The sequence below is a fragment of the Pipistrellus kuhlii genome, unplaced genomic scaffold (genome assembly GCF_014108245.1).
Source record: "Pipistrellus kuhlii isolate mPipKuh1 unplaced genomic scaffold, mPipKuh1.p scaffold_m20_p_5, whole genome shotgun sequence".
NCBI lineage: Eukaryota > Metazoa > Chordata > Mammalia > Chiroptera > Vespertilionidae > Pipistrellus > Pipistrellus kuhlii.
The window spans coordinates 59,698,463-59,721,021 of record NW_023425551.1 but is presented as its reverse complement, the minus strand read 5'-3'; the positions used below and the strand labels follow the sequence as shown (position 1 = coordinate 59,721,021).

General features: G+C 35.8%; 1 protein-coding gene across 1 annotated transcript in view; it reads right to left on the bottom strand.

Annotated features, from left to right (window-relative positions):
• Nucleotides 1–22,559, bottom strand: part of EYS (eyes shut homolog) — a 1,188,193-nt gene that overhangs the window by 888,523 nt on the left and 277,111 nt on the right. The window contains 1 exon segment of the mRNA XM_036415133.1: nucleotides 20,087–20,205. Within this exon segment, the coding sequence (XP_036271026.1) occupies nucleotides 20,087–20,205 (119 nt within the window).

The following is a 22,559-nucleotide window of genomic DNA, read 5'->3' as shown; positions in this document are numbered from 1 at the left end:
CTTTTATGCAGCTTCATTAATGCATATATTTTAATATGTCCTAATTTCTTTTATATTAAAGAGACATAGGTTTATATTACAATATGCTTTGTTAAGTTTTATGAATTAAACAATATAAAAATATCAAGGGGAAAATAGATGCAAGGCTATTAGCAATGTCCAACTGCATGGGAGGAAGCATTTTAAGGTTTTATAAAATTTATGACTTCTCAATAGGCGTAAAACTTTGCTAACTTGGAGCTAGTTTCTAGTCTTCAATTTCATTAAAACATACCTGGGAAATGGTCTATTTGAGCAAGTTAAACCAAAAATAACTTGAGCGTCACAATACTCTTAATTTAGAACTTGATATCTTAAAAGCCAATAGGACTTAATAGGTCAATCCAGTTCTCATTGTAAAACAAATAAAAACAGAAAAACCAAGAGCCAGATAATTTAGGAGATGCCATCCTTTGTTCATAGAATTAAGTCAGAAAGTTTTGATGAATGAGTCAACAATTACAAAACTGTCCTAAAGTCACAAAGCTCATATTTCTGAGGAAAAACAAAACCAGCAAAAAACAAATTGAACAGAACATGGCCCTTTCTGCTACACTCAGCTGACGAATTCAGGAGTGAATTATTTTCCCTTTTGCAATTACATTTCTTCAGCAAATAATTATTGAGCACTTATTTTAACCCAGGTAGCTTCCTAGAATCTGTAGATTCAAAGATGAATAATTAATGACCCTGATACTAAAGAAGTTCGCATGGAGAAAAATGAGGACAGTGAACATGAATTAGAAGGTGGTGTGGTAAAGCAAAGGAAGAATTAAACCCCAGGAAAAGATAAAAATTTAGTCCAATTTTGTTACACTTCTATTCAATTCAAAGTGCTTCAGTGACATCCTCTCTCATAGTAAAAACAAAAAAAAAAACAAAAAAAAAAAAAAAAAAAAAAAAAAAAAAAAAAAAAAAAAACCACAAAAAACAAAGTGTTTATAATAGCCAATCATAAATATTCAATTCTCTACCTTCTTCCTGAACGCATCCCTCATTGACCATATTTTGCATTCTAGCCACACTCACCTCCATTTCTATTGCCAGTTCAAACACACACAAGCTCTTTCCTTCAACACATGCTCTTTCCTTCACTTTCCCGCAGATACTCAAGTGTAACACTCACTTTTTTTTTCTTCAGATCTTTACTTACATATCACTCTTTAACTTTTCCTGATCACATCACAAAAATATCAATATGTTCTATTACAAGCCAAGCAGCTGAAACCGGTTTGGCTCAGTGATAGAGCGTCGGTCTGTAGACTGAAGGGTCCCAAGTTCGATTCCGGTCAGGGGCATGTATATTGGTGGCGGGCACATCCCCGTTGGGGGGTGTGCAGGAGGCTGCTGGTCGATGTTTCTCTCTCATCGACGTTTCTAGCTCTTTGTCTCTCTCCCTTCCTCTCTGTAAAAAATCAATAAAATATAAAAATAAAATAAAATAAAATAAAAGCCAAGCAACTGGAATACAGGAATGACCAGAAGGACTGGCCGCTATGACTCTCACTGTGGCGGCCAACTGGCCAGATCTAGGCCCCCCAGATTGGCACCCCCCAACCTCCCATGTGCAGCTCCCCCCCCACTGCCATCCCAGCCCCAATCGCCCCCCTAATCCTGATTAGGGGTGGGGCAGGCTTTCCAACCCCCCACATCTGATCTCCCACCCCCTGCCACTGGTCTGACCCCAATTAGGCTGGCCAGACCCCACCTCTGCACAAATTCATGCACTGGGCCTCCAGTGTCTATAGACTTTACTCATATTGCCCAGGAAACTGAAGCACAGAAAAATGACATACTTAGCCCAAATTACAGAATTTATACATGGTTGAGAAACAATTTGAATACAGCTTCAGACCCAAGATCTGAATCACTTTATTATACTGCCTCAATAATAGTGGAATCCAAAGAAATGGAAGAAATATTGCAGACCATTTTTAAAGAGATTCTCTCAAAAGGGTTTCCTTTTTGGCTTCAGGCTAGAAGAGAATGATAGGAGGTAGAATGGAGCAAAGAGGGAATGTCGAGTGACTGAAGGAGGAGAGAAGCCTTGCCAGAGCTGTGGTCAGTGTTACCAGAGCAGTGTCTCACACACACACAAATAGAAAAATAAATAAATAAATAAATAAATAAATAAATAAATAAATACCTTTTAAACCAGGCAACTATGGATTTCAGTGTTATTAGGCCACAATATCACTTACAGCAAAAGCAAGGAAAACAGAGAAGAGAAAGAGGACCAAGTCAGCATCAGTAATTGTCATTTCTAATCATTTAGTTGGGTAGCATTTATGCTTAATACTTTTTGGCCAAACCACCGGACACAATTATTAATACTAATATTCTTTTTGTATGTGACTTACAAGAATCTGCTTCAGCTCTGCAGTAACAAGATCTATATTTGGGGAAACTTTTTTAAAATTATGACACTTAGCATTGCCAGGGAAATGGGTGTCTAGCATAAATCTATTAAATAGATATCATAGATTAAATACTTCTTATTTTATAACATTATGAACTTCATGTCAGTATTATTTTTTCTTCACATTGATAAGCTGGCTCTTTAAAAAGATAAATTGTTCATATTATACTTCATCTTTTGATTTACTTACAGAATGCAACTGAATAGGAATTAACTTTAAAAGAAGCCATCCATGAGTAAAATGTCAACAGAATTGTTATGCTGCATAAACAGAATAAAGTATAATATGAAGTAAGAGTGGCTTAATTAATTTAATTTGTCTCAGTAGAGTGCACTTTTTGTATAGTGAAAACGTTGAAAAAGATAGATAACTGCATTGTGACAATTAATCTACTCACATTCCAGTGTGACTGTAAGAAATGAGAAAGCATATGAGCTACCCATGTCAGAATAAATAGATAAAACATATACATACTTGTGCCTCGCCAGCACGGCCAGGTTTGGTGAGCCTGAGAGGGGGCGGTGAAGGTTTAAGAAAAGACAGACAAGAGAAGAAAGCTGGGGCTGGTGGGACGCTGCCCTCTCTGATGGAGAGGCAGTGCCATGGCCTGCAAGCCGGGCATTTATTTTATAGGAGGCAAAGGAAGGGCATGGTTCTCGCGGGTTTTGAATCTACTGAATTTCATGCAGCTGATCCAGCTTTGTTTACTTGCTGCACCTCCCACAGCCTATATCACCACAGGTTCAGACTATAAGGTCAAGCTCACAACTATAGCCTTTGGCTCTAATTTGCTAGGAGGGCTTTGCCCTCCAAGCTGGGACCTGCATGTGGCTTTGCCACGAGAGGACCATGACCTCTTATTAGTCTGAGGCTTGAACCTGGCCAAACCCTGTAGTGCTCTCCACACACTCTCCTCCTTTGGGACTTCACCAAGCATTCTCTCACACAGAAATTGTACTTTAGAAGGTCACAGATATGACCGTTCCAACATAAAAAAAAGTATAAAAATTAAAAACACATAAATGCACAAAATCGGTGTCCACACATTTATTTATTTATTTATTTATTTATTTATTTATTATTTTTTAAATTCTTTCTTTTTTTTTTCTTTATATTTTATTGATTTTTACAGAGAGGAAGGGAGAGAGATAGAGAGCCAGAAATGTCGATGAGATAGAAACATCGACCAGTTGCCTCTTGCACACTCCCTACCGGGGATGTGCCCGCAACCAACGTACATGCCCCTGACCAGAATCGAACCCAGGACCTTTCAGTCCGCAGAGCGACGCTCTACCACTGAGCCAAACCGGTTTTGGCTGTCCACACATTTTAAATCATTATTTAAAAGTTATTCTAATGGGATTATGAAGCCCACTTAATTCCTCCATTTTTTTCTTTCCCTTGTGCTTGCTGTTTTGTATTAATGAGGTTACTGTTTCCCACCAGAGTTATTTTTTCTAGATTTAAAACTATCTGGGATAATTTCTTACTGTGTGGGACTAGATGAGACAAGCTCTCAATACGTTGTCACATTTACCCAGCAGCATGTTAGACGCAAGGTAGAGGACCTTAGTATTATACTAAGACATCTGAGAAAGTAGCAAAATATAGCTATGCTTACAGCATGTAGAGTTTACCAACTTCAGGATTTTTTTAATGTTACAATCTGGCCTGGATTTACCACATATCCTGATTCTTTAAAAGAAGATGAACATTTTGATTCTTACATAAAATTTTCCTGAAATTAAATGGTAAAAGATAATTCAAACATAAATGATTACAGACCAACTAATGGGAAACAAATGTAAAGGCATTTGAGGCCATATTTATTCTCTGGGCTTCTAGTAAGTCATTCTTGTTTTTTATTTTTCCAATCACGTAAAGGGAGAAATGGCATCACTCTGGACTGATAATCCTACTAAACAACTTACTCTCTGTGTAAATAGGTTATTGGACTATCAGTATAAAATCTCAAAGATATGAAATATGTGAGAATATTTTTCACAACAATGTTGTGAAGCAGGGTATTCCGGTTATGTTGTTTTGGTAGTAAGATAGCTCAGCAGTCTATATATTGTAGTAATCAATTTTAGTATACAAAAAAAAGACAATGAAATTTGAAAACATAAAATATATTTAGCTAACATTGTCAGAAGAGTCATGATTTTAACTTGAAAATGAATATGCTTTGTTATAAACTTATTTACAATGGATTTATCAGATGATCTGCACAGTTCAGAAATCTGAACTTCATTTTCTTCTTATAGCGCCCATGATCTATTTTTCTGTTTGACTTTTTCTGATTCAATCAGATTTTATTCTCATCCAGTCTAACACTCTTATGTAGCAAAAAGGTTTTGATAACAGAAAAACATTTATTTTCTAGCAACTGAAAACTTCAGGTTTTCAAGAAATGTTGAGATCCTCCCTTTAACAGCCAAAAATTAATATATGAAATATATATTTTAAGATTCATGGGATTTATAACCTATAAGATTTTTTAAAAAGTAGATAGTGGGCCAGGACCGGTTTGGCTCAATGGATAGAGTGTCGGCTTGGGGACTGAAAGGTCCCGGGTTCGATTCCGGTCAAGGGCATGTACCTTGGTTTCGGGCATATCCCCAGTGGGGGGTGTGCAGGAGGCAGCTGATCGATGTCTATCTCTCATCGATGTTTCTAACTCTCTATCTCTCTCCCTTCCTCTCTGTACAAAATCAATAAAATATATTAAAAAAAAAAAGTAGATAGTGGGTCCTCCATTGACATTACACTTATTAATTTTCTGGTGCAGTCTTTCACGTATATGTGACAAGAATTATCTTGCTTTATGAATATGCAGGACAGAACTTACACAAATTGATCTAGTAGGTAGCAATTGATTTGATGCAATCACAGGTCATCACTGAGAGCAAAAGCAGATGTCCACTAAGACAACCTTTGTCAAAAATGTGACAGGAGCCTATGAAAAGGACTTAACTATATAAATGTTATACGTTTGCTTGAGGCTAGAATGTCTACTCTTCAATCTACTGATCTACCGTTAATTACATGAACAACAAGAAGTAACAAGTTATTTGGGTTTCTGATTAATTAAGCCCGTCAGTAAGCACCTAAGGCTCTGGTCCTATTCCTTTGATTAAATTGACAGCCTAGAGCAGTGTTTTCCAAACTTCTCTCATGATGAGAATCACCTGGTGGAGCTGTAAAACTACAGATTCCTGAATCCCAACTAAGAAGTGCTAAACTAGAATTTTTGGGAACATATAGGTAAAATTGTATACTTAACCAGTGCTCTAAGCTTATATGTTCCCAAAAATTCTAGCCTAGCACTTCTTAGTTGGGATTCAGGAATCTGTAGTTTTACAGCTCCACCAGGTGATTCTCATCATGAGAGAAGTTTGGGAAACAATGGCCTAGATGGGAGAGATGTTCCCCTTGTTTCATTCTTATCCTCATTATCTGTGCTCCCTCCACAATATAAGCAGTTCTAGAAGAATTTACTTGAAATATATATTTTCCCTTTCATGATGATTGATACATAAATTTCTCTAAAATTAGATTGTTTTTGGTTGTTAAACTATCAGACACCAATTATTTTGAAGTTCAGATAAAAATTATATTTTTTTAGTGTAAGCATTTCCCATGCAATAATTGTATTCTTATTTGAGGTATCTGACATCCTTAGACTGAATTTATATTCTAGATCAAGTGTAGAGCAAGTATTTTTAAAAATTGGTTGAGAGAACTTAGATAAAAACGAAAGGTGGAAATCTGCCCTAACTGGCTTGGACATCTTCCTCTTCTGCCCACTTGTCCCTAGCATGTCCTCAGTTATTCCTGCTTATTACATTTCCCATGTTCTATATCACAGGGGTCCATATCCATATCATCTCTCTTTTTATATGTAAAAAGTTTTTAATTTGTCATCGCTCTATGAGAGACTCAGTCAATACCAGATATCCTTTTCTAATCTGCTAATATATTTTCCAAGATGCAGGCAAATAGTCTTGCCAGTCTAAATTTCCACTCACAATGAAATTAAGGCATATCTTTTTTTATTAATATTTTAAAAATTGATTTCAGAGAGGAAGGGGGAGAGAGATAGAAACATCAATAATGAGAGAAAATTATAGGTGGTCTGCCTTCTGCACATCTCCTATTGGGGGCTGAGCAGGCAAACTGGCCGTGTGGCCTAACCAGGAATAGAACCATAACCTCCTGGTTCATAGATCTACGTCCCACCCCTGAGCAAACCAGCCAGGCTCAAGGCATAACTTAATATCCACTACGATAAAAACAAACAAACAAAAAACACTTAGTAATACAAAATACAAATAAATAAGAAAAAGTCTTTATAAGGCAATTGCAGACCCATTCAAGATTCTCCTCTCATTTCCTTTGCTCTAACTTTCTTTTAAAGTTCTCCTTATCTTATACCCAAGACAATTTATACACATTGCATATAACACATAACATCTTCTACATTGCATCAATGTATTATATACCCATATATCCATCACTCACAGAAAGGAAAATAAGAATGCAGTACAAAATACATCCACTTCCTTAAAATAATCTTACCTGTAACTAGGCTCTTCCTTAAAATGCGTATTGTAAAGGTTGTCCTCTGTAAATATATTTTTTTAATTTACTAATATTTCATGGTGATCCCTGCAATGTGCAGATATATATATATATATATATATATATATATATATATATATCAGAATGGCATTAATTATAGTTTAGTTTTGAATTTTTAATTGTATGAGTTAAAGCCTTTATTTATTTATTTATTTATTTATTTATATTTTTTCCCCTCAGAGACAATACTAGCCAACTTCCCAGACACTATGAAATAAATGTGTTTGCAAATTATATTATTTTGGAAATTTTAGTATCAATTTTAAGTTTTGTTTTAGGTTTAGTTAACATTTATTTTAGTATCAATTTTAAATTTTGTTTTAGGTTTAGTTAACATTTATTTTAAAGGTATGTTTATTTACCTTCAAATGCAGAAACATACAGAAAAATGACATCAAAAGTTTAGTGTGACTGCAGATACATTTGCTTCAATTAATTACCCACAGGACCAAAGGAAAATTGGGAGCACAGACAACAGAAATCTATTGATTAGGCTAGTTGGGTCAGAAAATTTTAAGAAAAGATCTGTCTGCTCTCTCTATCTGCTGGGACAGGTTAAGAACAAACATCTGTTGACTTACATGTGGTAGTGACCAGTGGTTCATGTCCTTAAAAAAAAAGGTTTCAAAGCTTTGGATTTTTTAATTATTATTAGTATCAGTGTAGTATAACGGTTCCCAATAATGCACAAAAGGCTATAGGGTAATTATTTTTTCTTTTTTTTTTCTTGTTATATTGAGTTCTTCTTAAAAGTGAATATTTGGGGTAAGTTTTTAATTATTAAATATATTTATAGCTGGATTAAAATGTAATACCTTAGAGCCTTTTCCTATTATAAAAATTATTCATTTTTGTGTATATATATATATTTATATCACATTTAATAAAATATATTAAATGTCAAATTTTGATAGCTTTTAATTTAAAATTTAAATTATTCAGTGAGTACAAATCTTTACTAAATAGTTTTGGCATTGAAGCTTTAATTTGTATAAATACATTTTTATATTGTCACCTTGGGTAATTTCTGGTTGAAGTCACTCATTTGATATACTCTATTCATCTGAAGGTTGAAAATTGGACTTCTAAAATCTGTATCAAGCCAATAAATATCTGTTCTGAGACTTGTGAGACAGCAATTACCAATCTGCAATGTATATCTGAAAATTTCCTCTTAGGCTCCTCTTACCTCCTGATACCACAAACAACTCTCATCTTTCTCTGAGTGCCTATGCTGCTGGAGTCCACCCATTCCATCAGTGCTTTTCATGTTCCATAACCTGGCCATTTCTGATTCTGCCCATCTTTCACTGACCAAATGAAAATATCATACCAATGTCTAGAGTGCACTGAACCACAATCACAGGGAGAGAAATCAAAGCCCTTTTGTAGTCCCACAATCTGCATTTGGCAGTTGGATAAATTGATCCAAGTTCTAAAGTAATTTGCATCCCCAGCTTTTGCTATAGCTCTTCCAGTTACTGTGGCCAATGGCTTCTCATTAAACGACTTGGCTAGGGTGAGTATCCAACCAAAGAGGAAAGCTGCTGAGTTTATATGATTTTAAATTATTTTCCATACTGCAGGTCTAGTTTGGAAGTCAACTAGGCTCCAGTGACCTGCTTATAAGCCTAGGGACTAACATCTTGAATTTCTTCAGCTCTTTCATCGGTGCAATTGTACCTAGATGCTGTAAGTTTCTCTCACTGCATTTCTACTGAGGAAATAACTGCATCTTTCCTAGCCGGCATTCCCTCTGCAGCTCTGGTTCTCTACTAAGCTTTAGCAAGACCCATTGAATGAGAGTCCGCAGCATAGGCCAGGCTGCTTGCAGCATTAAGGTTCCAGTCTACCTTTTATATAATTTATACATGATGCTCTACCCAAATTATGGAAGAAAAATTTCAGCTGTCTAGCAAGACGTTGGCATATTAAATTCCAACTATTCTGCGAGCATCACAAAGTAATTTAGTTAAGGTTGCATATTCTGGAGAAAAATCCCCAAGGCCCCATTGTGTTCAATAGCCTTTCAAATCAGTCCTCAGCAACGTCCCTTAAGGGCTCGCCCTGCTCTTTCTGAAACAATGCCTTCTGAAATAGCCATATATCCCTGACGACTAGCACTTCTGGAAATGCTCACCAAAACTAGCTGAGGATAGCACTTTCTTCATTAAAAAAAAAAAAAAAAAAAAAGAAAAAAAAAAAAAGAAAGAAAAGAAAAAGAAATTTCCACTTGAGAAAGAATCATTTAACATCTTATCAGTCTTTCTCCTAAATTTATGTTTTATCATTCTAGCTATAAACTCTCCTCAGCTCCAGTTATTCTGCGGTTGATAGATGAGAAGCCAATGCTTAAATTTTAGCCTCTGTGTCGGCATCAGATCACCTATTCCCTGAATCAACCTGTCCTCCCATTACCTCTCAGTGTGAGTTTCCAATTCAGATTACACACTGGCTGCACACGCAGGGTTCCATACAGAAGGCTTTCAAACATGAACTTACACCATGCCCATGACCTTCTCCAGACAGCCTCCAGAGAGTATGGATAGCCTAGTATTTGTGCATTATGCTTCTGCATGTGAATCTTCCGTGGAGTCTTTTAAAAACAGGGAGGCTCAGCCCTCGATCCCTACTTACTAAATCAGAATCCCCAGGAGGTATGTGTTTTTAGAAATGACACGGGTGATTGGGATGTATTATGGAGTTTCTGAAATTCCGATTTACTTGTGGGATTCTCATCCTCCCCAGTTTCTCGAGTCCTGTGGGCAATTGAACTCAAACTCTGATATTTTCAGAGGCACAGCGAGGTCAGAAAAGAATCTCAAGAGAAGCATGTTGTCCTCAGATCTGTCTTAAGACTGCTATATCTGTATGTATTACTGTATAACCATAAGAAACCTGCTTCACTTCTATGAACCTTGTTTTCCTTTTTGTAAAATACATCTCCTACGATGTGCCAGTGAACTACAAAAAAAAGTCCTGGAAGGCACACAACAACACAGAAAAAAAAATGGGATCCACATTTTCTGACAAAAAGTAACTCTTGAATGTACACATTTAAAAAATGTACAGGATCAGCACTGTTGGGTGGCTCAGTGGTTAAGCAGAGATATATGAACCCAAAGGTCATGGTTTCATTCCAGGTCAGGGCGCATGCCGGGGTTTCAGGTTCAGTCTCTGGTATGGGGTATTCAGGAGGCAGCCAGTCAATCATTCTCTTCATTGATGTTTTGTTTCACCTCTCCCTTTCTCTCCTTTCCTCTCTGAAATCAATAAAAAATATATATTTAAAAAATTCTACCCCTAAAAAATAAAAACCATTTATAGGATCAGAAACAACATGGCAGTCCTATATTTATGTTACATTTATGTTTTTATGCTCATTCAGACTTATATCCATGCTAATCACAATGGTCTCTTTAGAGCTTTTCGTTTGAGATATGTTTAACTAGGATGGTAAACTTTTTTTTTCTCTCAGTGTTTTAAACACAGCAGTTAGAGGAAGAGAGGTTTTCTTGCTCTGAGAGGGCACAGAAGGCCAATTTAAATCAGTTAATGAAAGGAATTTTAGAGATAAAAATAGGCAAGTTTAGGGAGTTTGAGGAATGAAGAGAGTCCATGGGGGAGGAATGCATATGTGAGGGCTTGGACCCACCAGAAGGCATACATTCACAGATAATAGAAAGGTGCCAAAAAATAAGGAAAGAGGAAGGCATGCTTTCACAGAGGATAAAGAAAAGCCAGAGAGTATGGGAAAGGAGGAAACATACTTTCACTGAGGAGAGAGAAATGTCCACAGATGCTGGAAAGTTTCACGGGAGATAGAGGAATGTGGCAAGATAAGGAGACGAGAATGAGGGGGGCACCACGTGGATTTTGGACTTTGAAGCTGATATTCTATACAAGACTGACCAATTAGAAAAAGCACAGGATCATAAAATGGGGAAGGGGTCCAATTAGAAGGGAGCATGAAGAGACAAAGAACTACAGCATTTATAAACCTCAGAAAAAGGGGCTGAGTATTACCCCCCCGAGAACAACTCCCTAAGTGGGAGTTTGTATGTGCTTCCAACAAATTCCCACCCTTTTACTAACAAGTCCTTTTAGTCCTAGAATTTTATTCTTCAAACTTTGCAAGGCAAGAAGCTGCAAGGGGGAGATGCACTCCTCAACCCCATGTTTCCACAAGCTTTAGGTGGAGTTAATCAGACCAAGGCTTGATGCCTAAAGAGAAAGAGATTAGGCTGCCATGTTTTGCTTTGTGTCTGTCAGACAGAGCCTTTCACCTGAACTGTAGCAAATTCACATTGAGCTTTCAAGGGTGTCCCAAGAACCCCAACAGCCTGGGATCAGGTAAAACAAAAGCTATCACCAGCTGTGGACTCTCTGGGATCTTGGTATTAGTAGGTTTCTTCTTATGAGAAAATCTCAAAATATTATAGTTAAAAGATATGGATAAAGACCTGACCTTCATTTATTCACTCATTCATTCATCCTTTATTTCCTTTCTCTCTTTATCTCCTTCTCTCTCTCTCATCTTTCTTTCTTTTCTCTCTTTCACTCTCACAATTAAATCAGCAGCAGCATCAAATATGGTAAACATTTGTTAATTACATGTGAGAGGCACTAGGTTAAGCATTGACATGTGGTATCTCATTGAATCTTCTTAACAATATTGCAAAGTAGCTGCTATTAATTTGTTCGTTATTAAAATTAACTGATTGAGGCTTAGAGATATTAAGTGACTTATATGAGGTAAACTAGTGAAGGCAAAGCTGTCTACCTCCAAAGCCCCCTTTGAATGTGCAGCCTTTGGGTTCGAAAGGGCATGCTGCAAAATTTCACCCTGCGATAATCGATAATCAAGCTGATGCCACAAGACACTCTCTCATTCCAAACCAAAGCTGTTCATCATTTATCTGTTGGCTCAAGTGAATATATATATTTATAGAATGTTTATAAGATCAAATGTGAAATAATTGACATGGACTCCAGAACTTGATTTTTAGAAAGCTTTTAATTTCTGTTTAAATTAGGGTGATTAGCAGAAGACGATGGACAAATTCTCTTTTCTGTATATGTACATGCATACATGCGTGCATACTTGCACATATGCTTGTGTTCACAAATATATATCCATTGCCTAACTCAAAATTTCCTAAACTTTTCACTATTGGTAAATTCCTCACAGACAGATTGGGAAGTTAGGATGACATTGTTAGAACATAATGGCATTCTTAATTGATGTAGGTAAAGGATTGACTCTCCTTGACCAATGTTCTTTTTAGTTAATAAACTGTGGAAGTGAACCCATTCTTCTGTAGGAAGATGTGTTTCTCTCTTACTATCTTCTTAAAAATAATATATGCACAAAATATAGCCATTAAAAATCTTATATAGACTCTCCGAAACCGGTTTGGCTCAGCAGTAGAGCGTCGGTCTGCGGACTGAAAGGTCCCAGGTTCGATTCCGGTCAAGGGCATGTACATTGGTTGCGGGCACAACTCCGGGAGGGAGTGTGCAAGAGGCAGCTGGTCAATGTTTCGCTCTCATCGATGTTTCTAGCTCTCTATCTCTCTCCCTTTCTCTCTGAAAGAAAAATTAATAAAATATATTTTAAAAAATCTTATATAGACTTAATCAATACAAAATGACACCTATCTAAATGGCAGAAGGAATGATTTTTAGGAAACAAAAAAAAAATACTGTAGATTTGTTCTATGACTTATTACAAGTCACTTAACTTATTGGAAGTAACTTAATTTATTAAGTAAATTCACAGAAATAAATTGTGAAGTCTAGACTTGAGTGCTACTTGTAGTTATATATGCAAATAAATGGTAATCTAAAAGTACAATGTTTGTATTGAACCAAATGGAAATTACATTTGTCTCATAATTCTTTGAAAATAACTATTTGTTGGTGTATGTTGGCTAATATTGGCAATGGAAATGGTTTTCAATAAATTCTAAATAATTTTAAGCTGGGTGATTTCTGGGAACTGTCCATTTTTATTAGAGAGTCTGAAAATAAAATTTCTTGCACCAATCTGTTATGTTCTCACACAATATTTATGAAATTCAATTCTGTTCTATAGATTTCTTAAAGCTCAAAAGTTTAACTGTCTAGTAAATCTCACTTCTCTATAATGAATCTTGGAATAAGAAAAAGAAAAAATAAGTCTGAGCTTCAAAAAATAGATTTCACAAGTCAAAGTACTAAATCCCATGTATTTCTTTACTCAGGTGGCTCAACAAATCTTTTCTCAGTTTCTGTCTACTTTTGTGCAGCATATAATTAAAACATTTTTGATTATTTGCGTCAAGGCTGACCGATTCAAAAGGAGATCAGTTGGGAAGAAACAGCGTGCTACTGAAAGACAAATTAACTGTAATCAAATAAACAATTGAGACTATATGTAAAACAAACCATATGATGAATGAACTACAATCTTATATTGGTCATGGGTTATGGATTATACAAGGAAAACAAATCTATAATCTACTGTATTATAGAATGGATAGAAAACTAACACCCATTAACATGAACCACTTTCATACATGTAATGTTACATTATTTTCAATAAATTCTTAAAGAATCTGTCTCACAACAGGTTGAGATCTGGGTAACAAAAATATTTAGATGGATTTTTATTCTATTATAGACAAAAGTGGGCTTTTTAAAATGGACAGGACCAAAGGAATCATTTTGTTTGACCTAATTCACACAGTGTCTTTGCTAACTGGGTTTTGTTATTAGCTAATACATTATTAAGGTTAAGATCAAATTTATGGCTATCTTCTCAGTACTTAAGATGTAGCAACTAATCAGTTTAATCAAAAGATTTCATTGAACATTTGGGATATCATTACAATCGCTCAGTCATTGATTATTTTTTAATACTCTCAAAATGATATGAACCATTTTACTCAGTCTCTGTGAAAATCTATAATTTCACGCATAGATTTTCTGATTAGCAAATGTCAATACATAAAGAGTAAGAGCTCACTAAGTTATTACAAGTGAGGAGAAAACTATGTTATTATCTTCCAATCACAAAAGGATTAGAATGAAAAACTTAAGATTTATTTTCTTTGTGTTAAAAACAAAAGCACAGAAACAGATGGGAAAATCCAAAAGAGAATACTGGCCTTTAAATAGAAGATGCAATGAAATATGCTGCTAAATACTCAAGGGATAAATCACTCAATTTTTCAGACCTTCTTTTATTTCTCTTTTAAAGTGATAAATTGCAAGGAATTGGTACATATGAAATAGAAACCTCTGTGCTTCTCCCCGAATATCACACAAGTTCAGAGCTAGAAAATGCCATCAGATACCTAGTTCAATGATTCTCGAATAGAAGTACACATCAAAACTGAAAGGAGTTATAAATTATCCAGGTACCCATCTACTGAATCTGAATTTTAAGCATGTGTATTTTCAAAGATAAACCCCTAGTTAAGAACACTTGAATTCAATTCTCTCATTTTATTAAAATAAACTGATAACTAAAAGAAAAAAATACTTATATATATTTTGAAATATACATATATTTATGTATGAAATGAAAAGCTATCCTTAAATAAAATAGTGCCAAAGATAATGAATTTGAGTGAATAGTCTATTGCTTCTTCATTTTATGCTTTTAGTAAGTTAAGTGACTTGTAGTAGGTCATAGAACAAGTCCGTGTCAAAGACAGAGGATCTTGAATGTTCTCTCTACTGCTTTAGTTAACAAAACTTATAAGACATGTAACCTAACCAAGTTACACAATGAATAAGAAAAAAAAATTGATTTTTTGAGGTTCACTATTTCAAATAGTATTCTATAGGGCCTATGACTTCAAAGCAATCTTTGCATACAACACAGTCACAGTAAAAATTTTGTAAGTGCTAAGACATTTGAGGCTTGACGCATTTTGTCATGTTCCTATGTAACAGAGAAATTATTGAGACTAAAATTCATTACCATCTCCTTTTGCTACCAAAATGAAATTTTATTTTTCTACTAAAGAGTATTTAGATGATTCTGGGTGTTTTGAGAATTCCAAAGCTCCCAAATTCTGACACTGAGTCAGTCTGTGTCAATTTCCAACAAATAAGATTAAGCAAATCTTCGTAAATCCGGAGAGAGCTGGAATAAATGAAGACTTTTGTATTGAGACACAGAACAGTTGGACTGAATCCTCACTAATGAGGGGCCAGTGAGAGAGAGAGAGAGAGAAAGAGAAAAAGAAAGAGAGAGAGAGAAACCTCAGGTTTCTAATTAGGCATGCAGAAGGGGCAATTGGGACCTGGCCACTAATTAGCTAAGCACCAGGAACCTGAGGGATGTAGAGAAGATCCTGGGAGCCAGATTCAGTATGAAAAGGGCTGGAATCCTTTGGCAAGTTAGCCTGTCTCTGAAAGGAGCATCGGAATGACACAACAAACATTTCCGTAGCAGCCAAGCCAAACTGTGGAGCAAGGGCTGTTCCCTCATAATCCGGGTTCCAGCCACCCCCAGCTTTTACGCTACAACCCCAAAGCAATGGGAAATATCAAATGACTGACATGGATTTTTCAGCCATCTGGTGGTGAAGGTAAAGGCAGTTTTATTTTTTACTATAAAACCTACCAATTCAGTTCAGTTATTGCTCCTGAGTGTTAGAAGTAAGTTTATATCTCCAGTATACTAATACATATACCATGTATACATTTTAACAGTTGTATGTGAATAAAAACTGTTCTTTCCACATGTTAGTTCTAGGGCACTCTTTTAGTTCCCCCTGCTGTTATCAAAATTAAGCATTCATTATTCATGTAAGATACAGAGGGAAATGAAAGTAAATGGGAGAGAAAATACTAGAATAATTTGATCATACATATTTAAATAATCACAAAGAAACAGTTATTCTCAAATATGCCCAAGTAATTACATGGAAGGAGTAGATTTTATTCTATCCATTCTTAACATTGTATCTCATTATATGCTAAGCATTAACATTTTTCTGGTTTTATCCCATTGTTTTCTTAGGCTTAGTGAACCATGAAAAAAGGAAAAGAAGAAAACTGCTCACTGCTACAAAATACTTATCCTGGTTTCAAAGTCTTCTGATGTTTTATTTAAACTTGCATTCATGATGCCACATATACTGGTAAGAAAATTCTGCAAAAGTGAAAATGTTCATTTAAAGCTACACTGTACCAAGTTTAAAGAATCAAGCCTCAGGTCTGTGGTATTACCTGGATTGGTTTTGAGATTATGATCCATACAAAAAGCAGCCTGCTGACTCCTGTAGCCAAATGAGGGTGCCTTATAGATTGAGCAAAATAATTTTTCTGTTTATCACAATTACTAAGTATTTTCTTTCAGAAACATCCCACCTCATGCTTTTCTTTTCTCTTCCCCTTGAAAGCCTTCTGCATTTCATGTTTGCTATTCTACTAATGAGTTGATGAAAACAAATATGAAACTCAAACTAGGGCCTTGCTTTATTTCAAAATTATCAGTTTTTATTTCTTCCTGCCTGACTTAGTATCATCAAAATGATTTTGTGTTTCAATTTATTATTATGGACGGTATCATTTGTCTAATTATGTACCATTTACTAGAATTTTTATAAAAATGCAATATTTATCAGGATATCGAGGCAAGTTAATTTATTTATTATTATTTCTTTTAATATATTTTATTGATTTTTTACAGAGAGGAAGGGAGATAGAGAGCTAGAAACGTCAATGATTGAGAAACATCGACCAGCTGCCTCTTGCACACCCCCTGGGGGATGTGCCCACAACCTATGTACATGCCCCTGACCGGGATCGAACCTGGGACCCTTCAGTCCACAGACCGATGCTCTACCACTGAGCCAAACCAGTTTTGGCTAGGCAACGGTTAATTTAGAATGGCTTGAGTGCTCAAACCCTAAGTATTCCACAGGAAAGGCAGGCTCTTACTGGCTTTTTGGAAGACAACCTCTGAGCCTTGGAATGTCCCACTGATAACAGTGCTCTTGGTCCCTGACATGCTGGGCTGTGCCAAATAGTTTATGTTAATGATGTGATTTACAAGGGAAGCTTGTTTTTAAACCTGGGCTTGGAAGACTGCAGGAGCCGAAGCTGGATTAGCTAGAATCTGTGCCTGGTGAATGACCCAGATAAACAGCCTAGGCAGCAAGGCTTGAGTGAGTTTCCTCATCGACAACACTTCAGTGGGCTTCCCACCCATCGTGTCTAAGGGAATAAAGCACAGCACACACATCTCCCCAGGAGAAGGCACCTGGAGCCTGTGCCTGCTTTCTCCATGGCTTCACCATGTATGTCATTGCTTTTGCTACTTTTAATCCATAACTTTTCAAGGGAATAAACCCTAATGTGAGTATTCTGATGCATAGACAATCATCAGATCTCAAGATAATGTTGGAGTCTCAGGTACAGTATCTAAAAGCGATCAAGTCCTTTGAACATTTAAAACATTTTAAACAATCTATTGTTCCTATCACATCTCCTCTTGGAAGAATATTAACAAATCAATAATTATATTTTTTCTTCTAATTGATATATGAATTATGGCCAGAATTAGGTAATTTCAATAATCAATTGAATCAAAATATGACAATCTAGTTGGTAAACACTATTTAGAGGATTTTATTTCATTTTTAACCCTGTTGCTTTTTGCTTTGTTTCTTTATTCTTTCTCCCCCAGTTTAGAAAGGTATAATTGACAAAGTGTTCAGAGTGATGATTTCTATTAGTATATACATTATTAAATGATTTAATTGAATAAGTGTTAATTAATAAGATTAATTAATATACCCATCATCTCACATAATTACCTTTTTGTGTGTGCCATGAGAATACTGAACATCTACTCTCTTAGCAAATTTCAAGTATACAATAGACTATAATTAAATATACTTACTATACTGTACATTAGATTCCCAGAACTTATTCATCTTGTAACTGAAGACCTGTACCTTTTGACCAGCATCTCTCTATTCCCCCCAAACCTCAGCTGTTGGTAACTGCCAATCTATTCTGTTTCTATGAGTTCTATCATTTTTTAATTCTTATTTTTTTTTATTCTTATCTTATATAATAAAAGCATAGTATGCAAATTGTCCCCTCGACCAGGAGTTCATCCAGGAGTTTGATCAGGAGGTGGGGCCAGCCGGGGGAAAGGAGGGAGTACCTGGCCAGCAGCCGGCAGCTGCTAGAAATCCTATCAGTGCATGGATTTCATGAACTGGGCCTCTAGTTATACAATGAAGCAAGATTGTAAACTAATACTAGTCCAAGGCTAGTCTGAATAACTTCCTACTGGAAATTTATAAAATGTATAAATGAGAGAATGCTATACAATGCCAGGTGGAAATGCTATATTTGATACAATACAGTTTCTAAAGTTGCAGTCCCTGACTTTTCAAATGATTGGCATAATGTCACACAGAGAAGTCATGGCAAAGTCAGGACTAGAACTTGAATATTATGATTATGGGTCTAGAGCTCTTTCTACTATAATAAACTCCTATTATTGCTGAAGTTACAGCTGAAATCATGGACTAAAATACTGTTTAATCACATTATGGAAATTAGATGATTTACCTGCAAGTGAAAGGGACTCTAATTTAAGCCATATTTAAAAATAGGACATAAGTGATCTCATAATTAGATCCGGAGGTTGGGCAGGCACCTGGGGTGGGAGAGGAGCTTCAATCACTTCAACAATTGATCAAGAGCCAGGTCTCTTCTACTTCTCAGCTCTGCTAGCATCAGAATCACCCACTATTAAGCAGCCCCTCACTCCCGTTCTTGGGGTCTGACAATGATAGCATCAATTACAGGTATAGTTCCAGATGTTAGAAGGTCTTCCTTTAACTTACATCCTATTTGCTTTCCCCCAAAAGAACTTCACTCTTAACACCGAAATTAGCATCAGATCCCATACCAATTCCTACAGGAATCCTTGCAAGTGAATGAGATTAGCATGGCCGCCTCACACAAAGCATCTGGCATGAATTAAGACATATCATCAGGGCCACTACACAAACCTCAAGGGTGATTGGATAGCCAATGGACCATCCTGTTTCTGGACACAGCCATCCAAACACTACTTATAATTCTTCATCTAGCTGTCTGCCTTCCTTGTGGGAAAGACACAATTTGCCACAAATGATCCTCTCATTGTAAGAACAAACAATGTCGGTACAGGTACACTCGTGGTCAAATTATGTCCTTGAAAACTAGTCTGTTCTTCAAAGCATTTTTTTTTTCCTTTAAGCTCTGCTAGTGTAGTCCTTTTGTGAAAATCATCTCTGTTGCTAAGGAATGAACAGTAAGCCTATACTACTATTGCAGCATTAACATATATTGTCTGTCATTTATTCTCTGAAGCCAGTCCGTGAATCCACCTTGAGTAGATGTTTTTCATGTCAGCCTTTCTGAAAAATGACCAGCCGGAGGGGATCCCATTGATTTGCCAACTGTGTCAGTTCGTTTAAGGCCGAATGGCACATGCTTCTGACAAAGGCGGTGACAAATGGATATGTACTGAAGGGGCAGCACTGACACAGGAGAAGGAAGAAAATGATGGAAGTCTACAACGCCAGGTGGAAATCAAAATATAACTCAAGCTTGCATATTACGTATGTGTATACAATGCCTTGTGTTGGGTAAAAGTAGGTGCCAATGAGACCAACAGCACTTTTCATAATAATTTCTGAAATCTTACACAAATTTAATATCACCAAGTCTTGTGAGAGCAGAGTGAGCAGTTTGTTTTGTAATATTTACATCAACCTGCATATTGTGGTGACTAGAAAAAAATTTTTTTTTTACTACCATTAAGTGAAATAAGCATTGCTCCAGCTTCTGATTTCTAATCTTAATAAGTACTCATACATACCAACATGCCACAGAGGCGAAAGGTAACTATATATGTAGCGTTAATTTATGCGACCACATAATAAAATATATTAATAATATTCATGGATACTAACAAGATGCAGATCTTGACAGGTGGAGTTGTGCTCATAGGACTTCGGGATGCAGTCATCAATGTCCTGCTCACACCTCAGGCCCTCGCAGCCAGGACTGCAGAAGCAGAAGCCAGCAACCACTGAGAACAGTGGAAGAGAGAAACTTATTCCATTCCTTTCATCACAGTGTAGGTAATGCTAAATACTCTGAAGAATGTGGTGCTCATCTCAATGTGTGTCACTTTTAACCCAAAATTGTGACACACTTATACATAATATTCTAATAACATAATTGTTCTCTGCAATATTTAAAAAAAAATCAGTTCTGTTTAACTTAAACACTTAAATTATTTAAAGTAAGAATAATCACAAAGAATAATAAGCATTTGGGGATGCAAAGTAACAATAAAAATATCCAGTTTCTTTTATTGTTTTGTTAGTAAGAATACCTATGGTCAAGAGGTTATTTTTGTATCAATCAACTTTTCTCAGGTTGTTTTAGGTCTACTAAACCAGAAGTTAACTGCTTCTCAAAGCTCTTGGTACAACAAGGTACATAAAAGTGCGCAGAGATCTGAAAGTTGATTTTGAACTATTTAAGCTGTAGATCAAAAGAGCTTTCACATTTCATCATCAGAATCTTTTAAAAGTCATGATCAAAACACGGTCTCTATTTTATCATTAATAATGGGAAAGAACTGTCTCAAGGAAATGGCGACATCATGCATTGCAGCTGGAGCAAGCGGGGATTTGTAGCCACTTCTATAAATCCCTGAGTTCCTCATTATCCCTGAGACCTACCACGAATTCTCCACTGACACTCTGCCTCTGTGTAAGTGCCTGCTTGTACTCTCATTAAATGCTTAGATCCTGGCTGGCAGAAGCATTTTTAATGTAATGTGAGGTGCTTAGCCGGTTTCTAGATGTCTGCAGCCATCCTTCTGTGTAGAACATGGAACTGGGTCCCCGAAAGAGAACAAGCCCACCAACAGCCCTCAAGGAGAGACAAGGGAGACACAAAATATGGCAGCTCTTTAGACAGACGTTTACTTCTGTCTTACTTTACTTTTTTCACCCAGTACCCTGGTTTTCAATGTCTCATTTAATATAAATGATCAATTGATATGCAGGTATAGTGGTACATACATTAAAATGTGTCAGTTGGTGCATCTTTATATGTTCTAAAGGATATTATGATGACAACAAATTAAAACCAAGTGTTATGCAGTATGTAATGAAGACATTATGGAATCACATCACTCATAATAATATTTTTAAAAGGGTTTATGACCATAATTCAAGTTCATATATATCAAGTTGGCACATAATAAACAACTAGTGTCAAGTGAAATCTCAGTGCAGATATAGACATTTTCTATGTAGATAAATGATGAATTACTTTAAAATCAATATGACAACAGAAGATAACTTCGAATTAAAAAATGGTCTAAAAGATAGAGATTAGTGTCTAAAAATAAAGCATGTTTTTATTATCAACAAATATACTTTTTTAATATTAAATCTTATGGGCTAAGAAGCTGAGAACTAAGCTATGTTCTGAATAAGACCCCAATTGATTTTATTACCATAAAGAAAACAAACAAGCAACCATAACTTTGTTTAAAATTTAAAACAAACAAAAGCACTGTTTTTCCCCAAATCTATTAGAACATATTAGTAAAGCATATTGCCTAATTTTCCTATTGATTTTACCAGAAAATACAATCACTATGTTAATATTAGTCTTTGTTTATAAATATTCCATACTGTTAATTTTTTTTAATATATTTTATTGATTTTTACAGAGAGGAAAGAAGAGGGATAGAGAGCTAGAAACATCGATGAGAGAGAAACATCGACCAGCTGCCTCTTGCACACCCCCTACTGGGGATGTGCCTGCAACAAAGGTATAAGCTTAGCTTGATGGATTTGTTGCTATTCTCAAAACAGGTACACAATGAAAAAAGAAAATGATAATAAGCATTTAATCTTAAGAGTAGCACCTTAGATCTGAAACTTAGTCATAATTGTTACTCATAAAATGTAACTAGAGCCCAGTCTGTATGACTCAGTGGATGAGCATCACCCTATGAACCAGGAGATCATGGTTTGATTCTGGTTAGGACAATACCTGGGTCGTGGGCTTGATCCTTGCTAGGGATGTGGAGGAGGCTGCGGATCAATTATTCTCTCTCATCATTGTTAATTCCTCCATCTCTCTCCCTTCTTCTCTGAAGTCAATAATATATATATATATATATATATATATATATATATATATATATATACATATGTATATGTTTATGTATATATGTATATAATAAAATGTGTAACTAGTTAAAGTGGTTGTCACTGGGTGACATGCACACACATATTTGGATACAAAAATTATAAGGCATGACACAAGGGAATCAATATTTTTAAAAATGTCTCATTTAATATAAATGATCAATTGATATGCAGGTATAGTGGTACATACATTAAAATGTGTCAG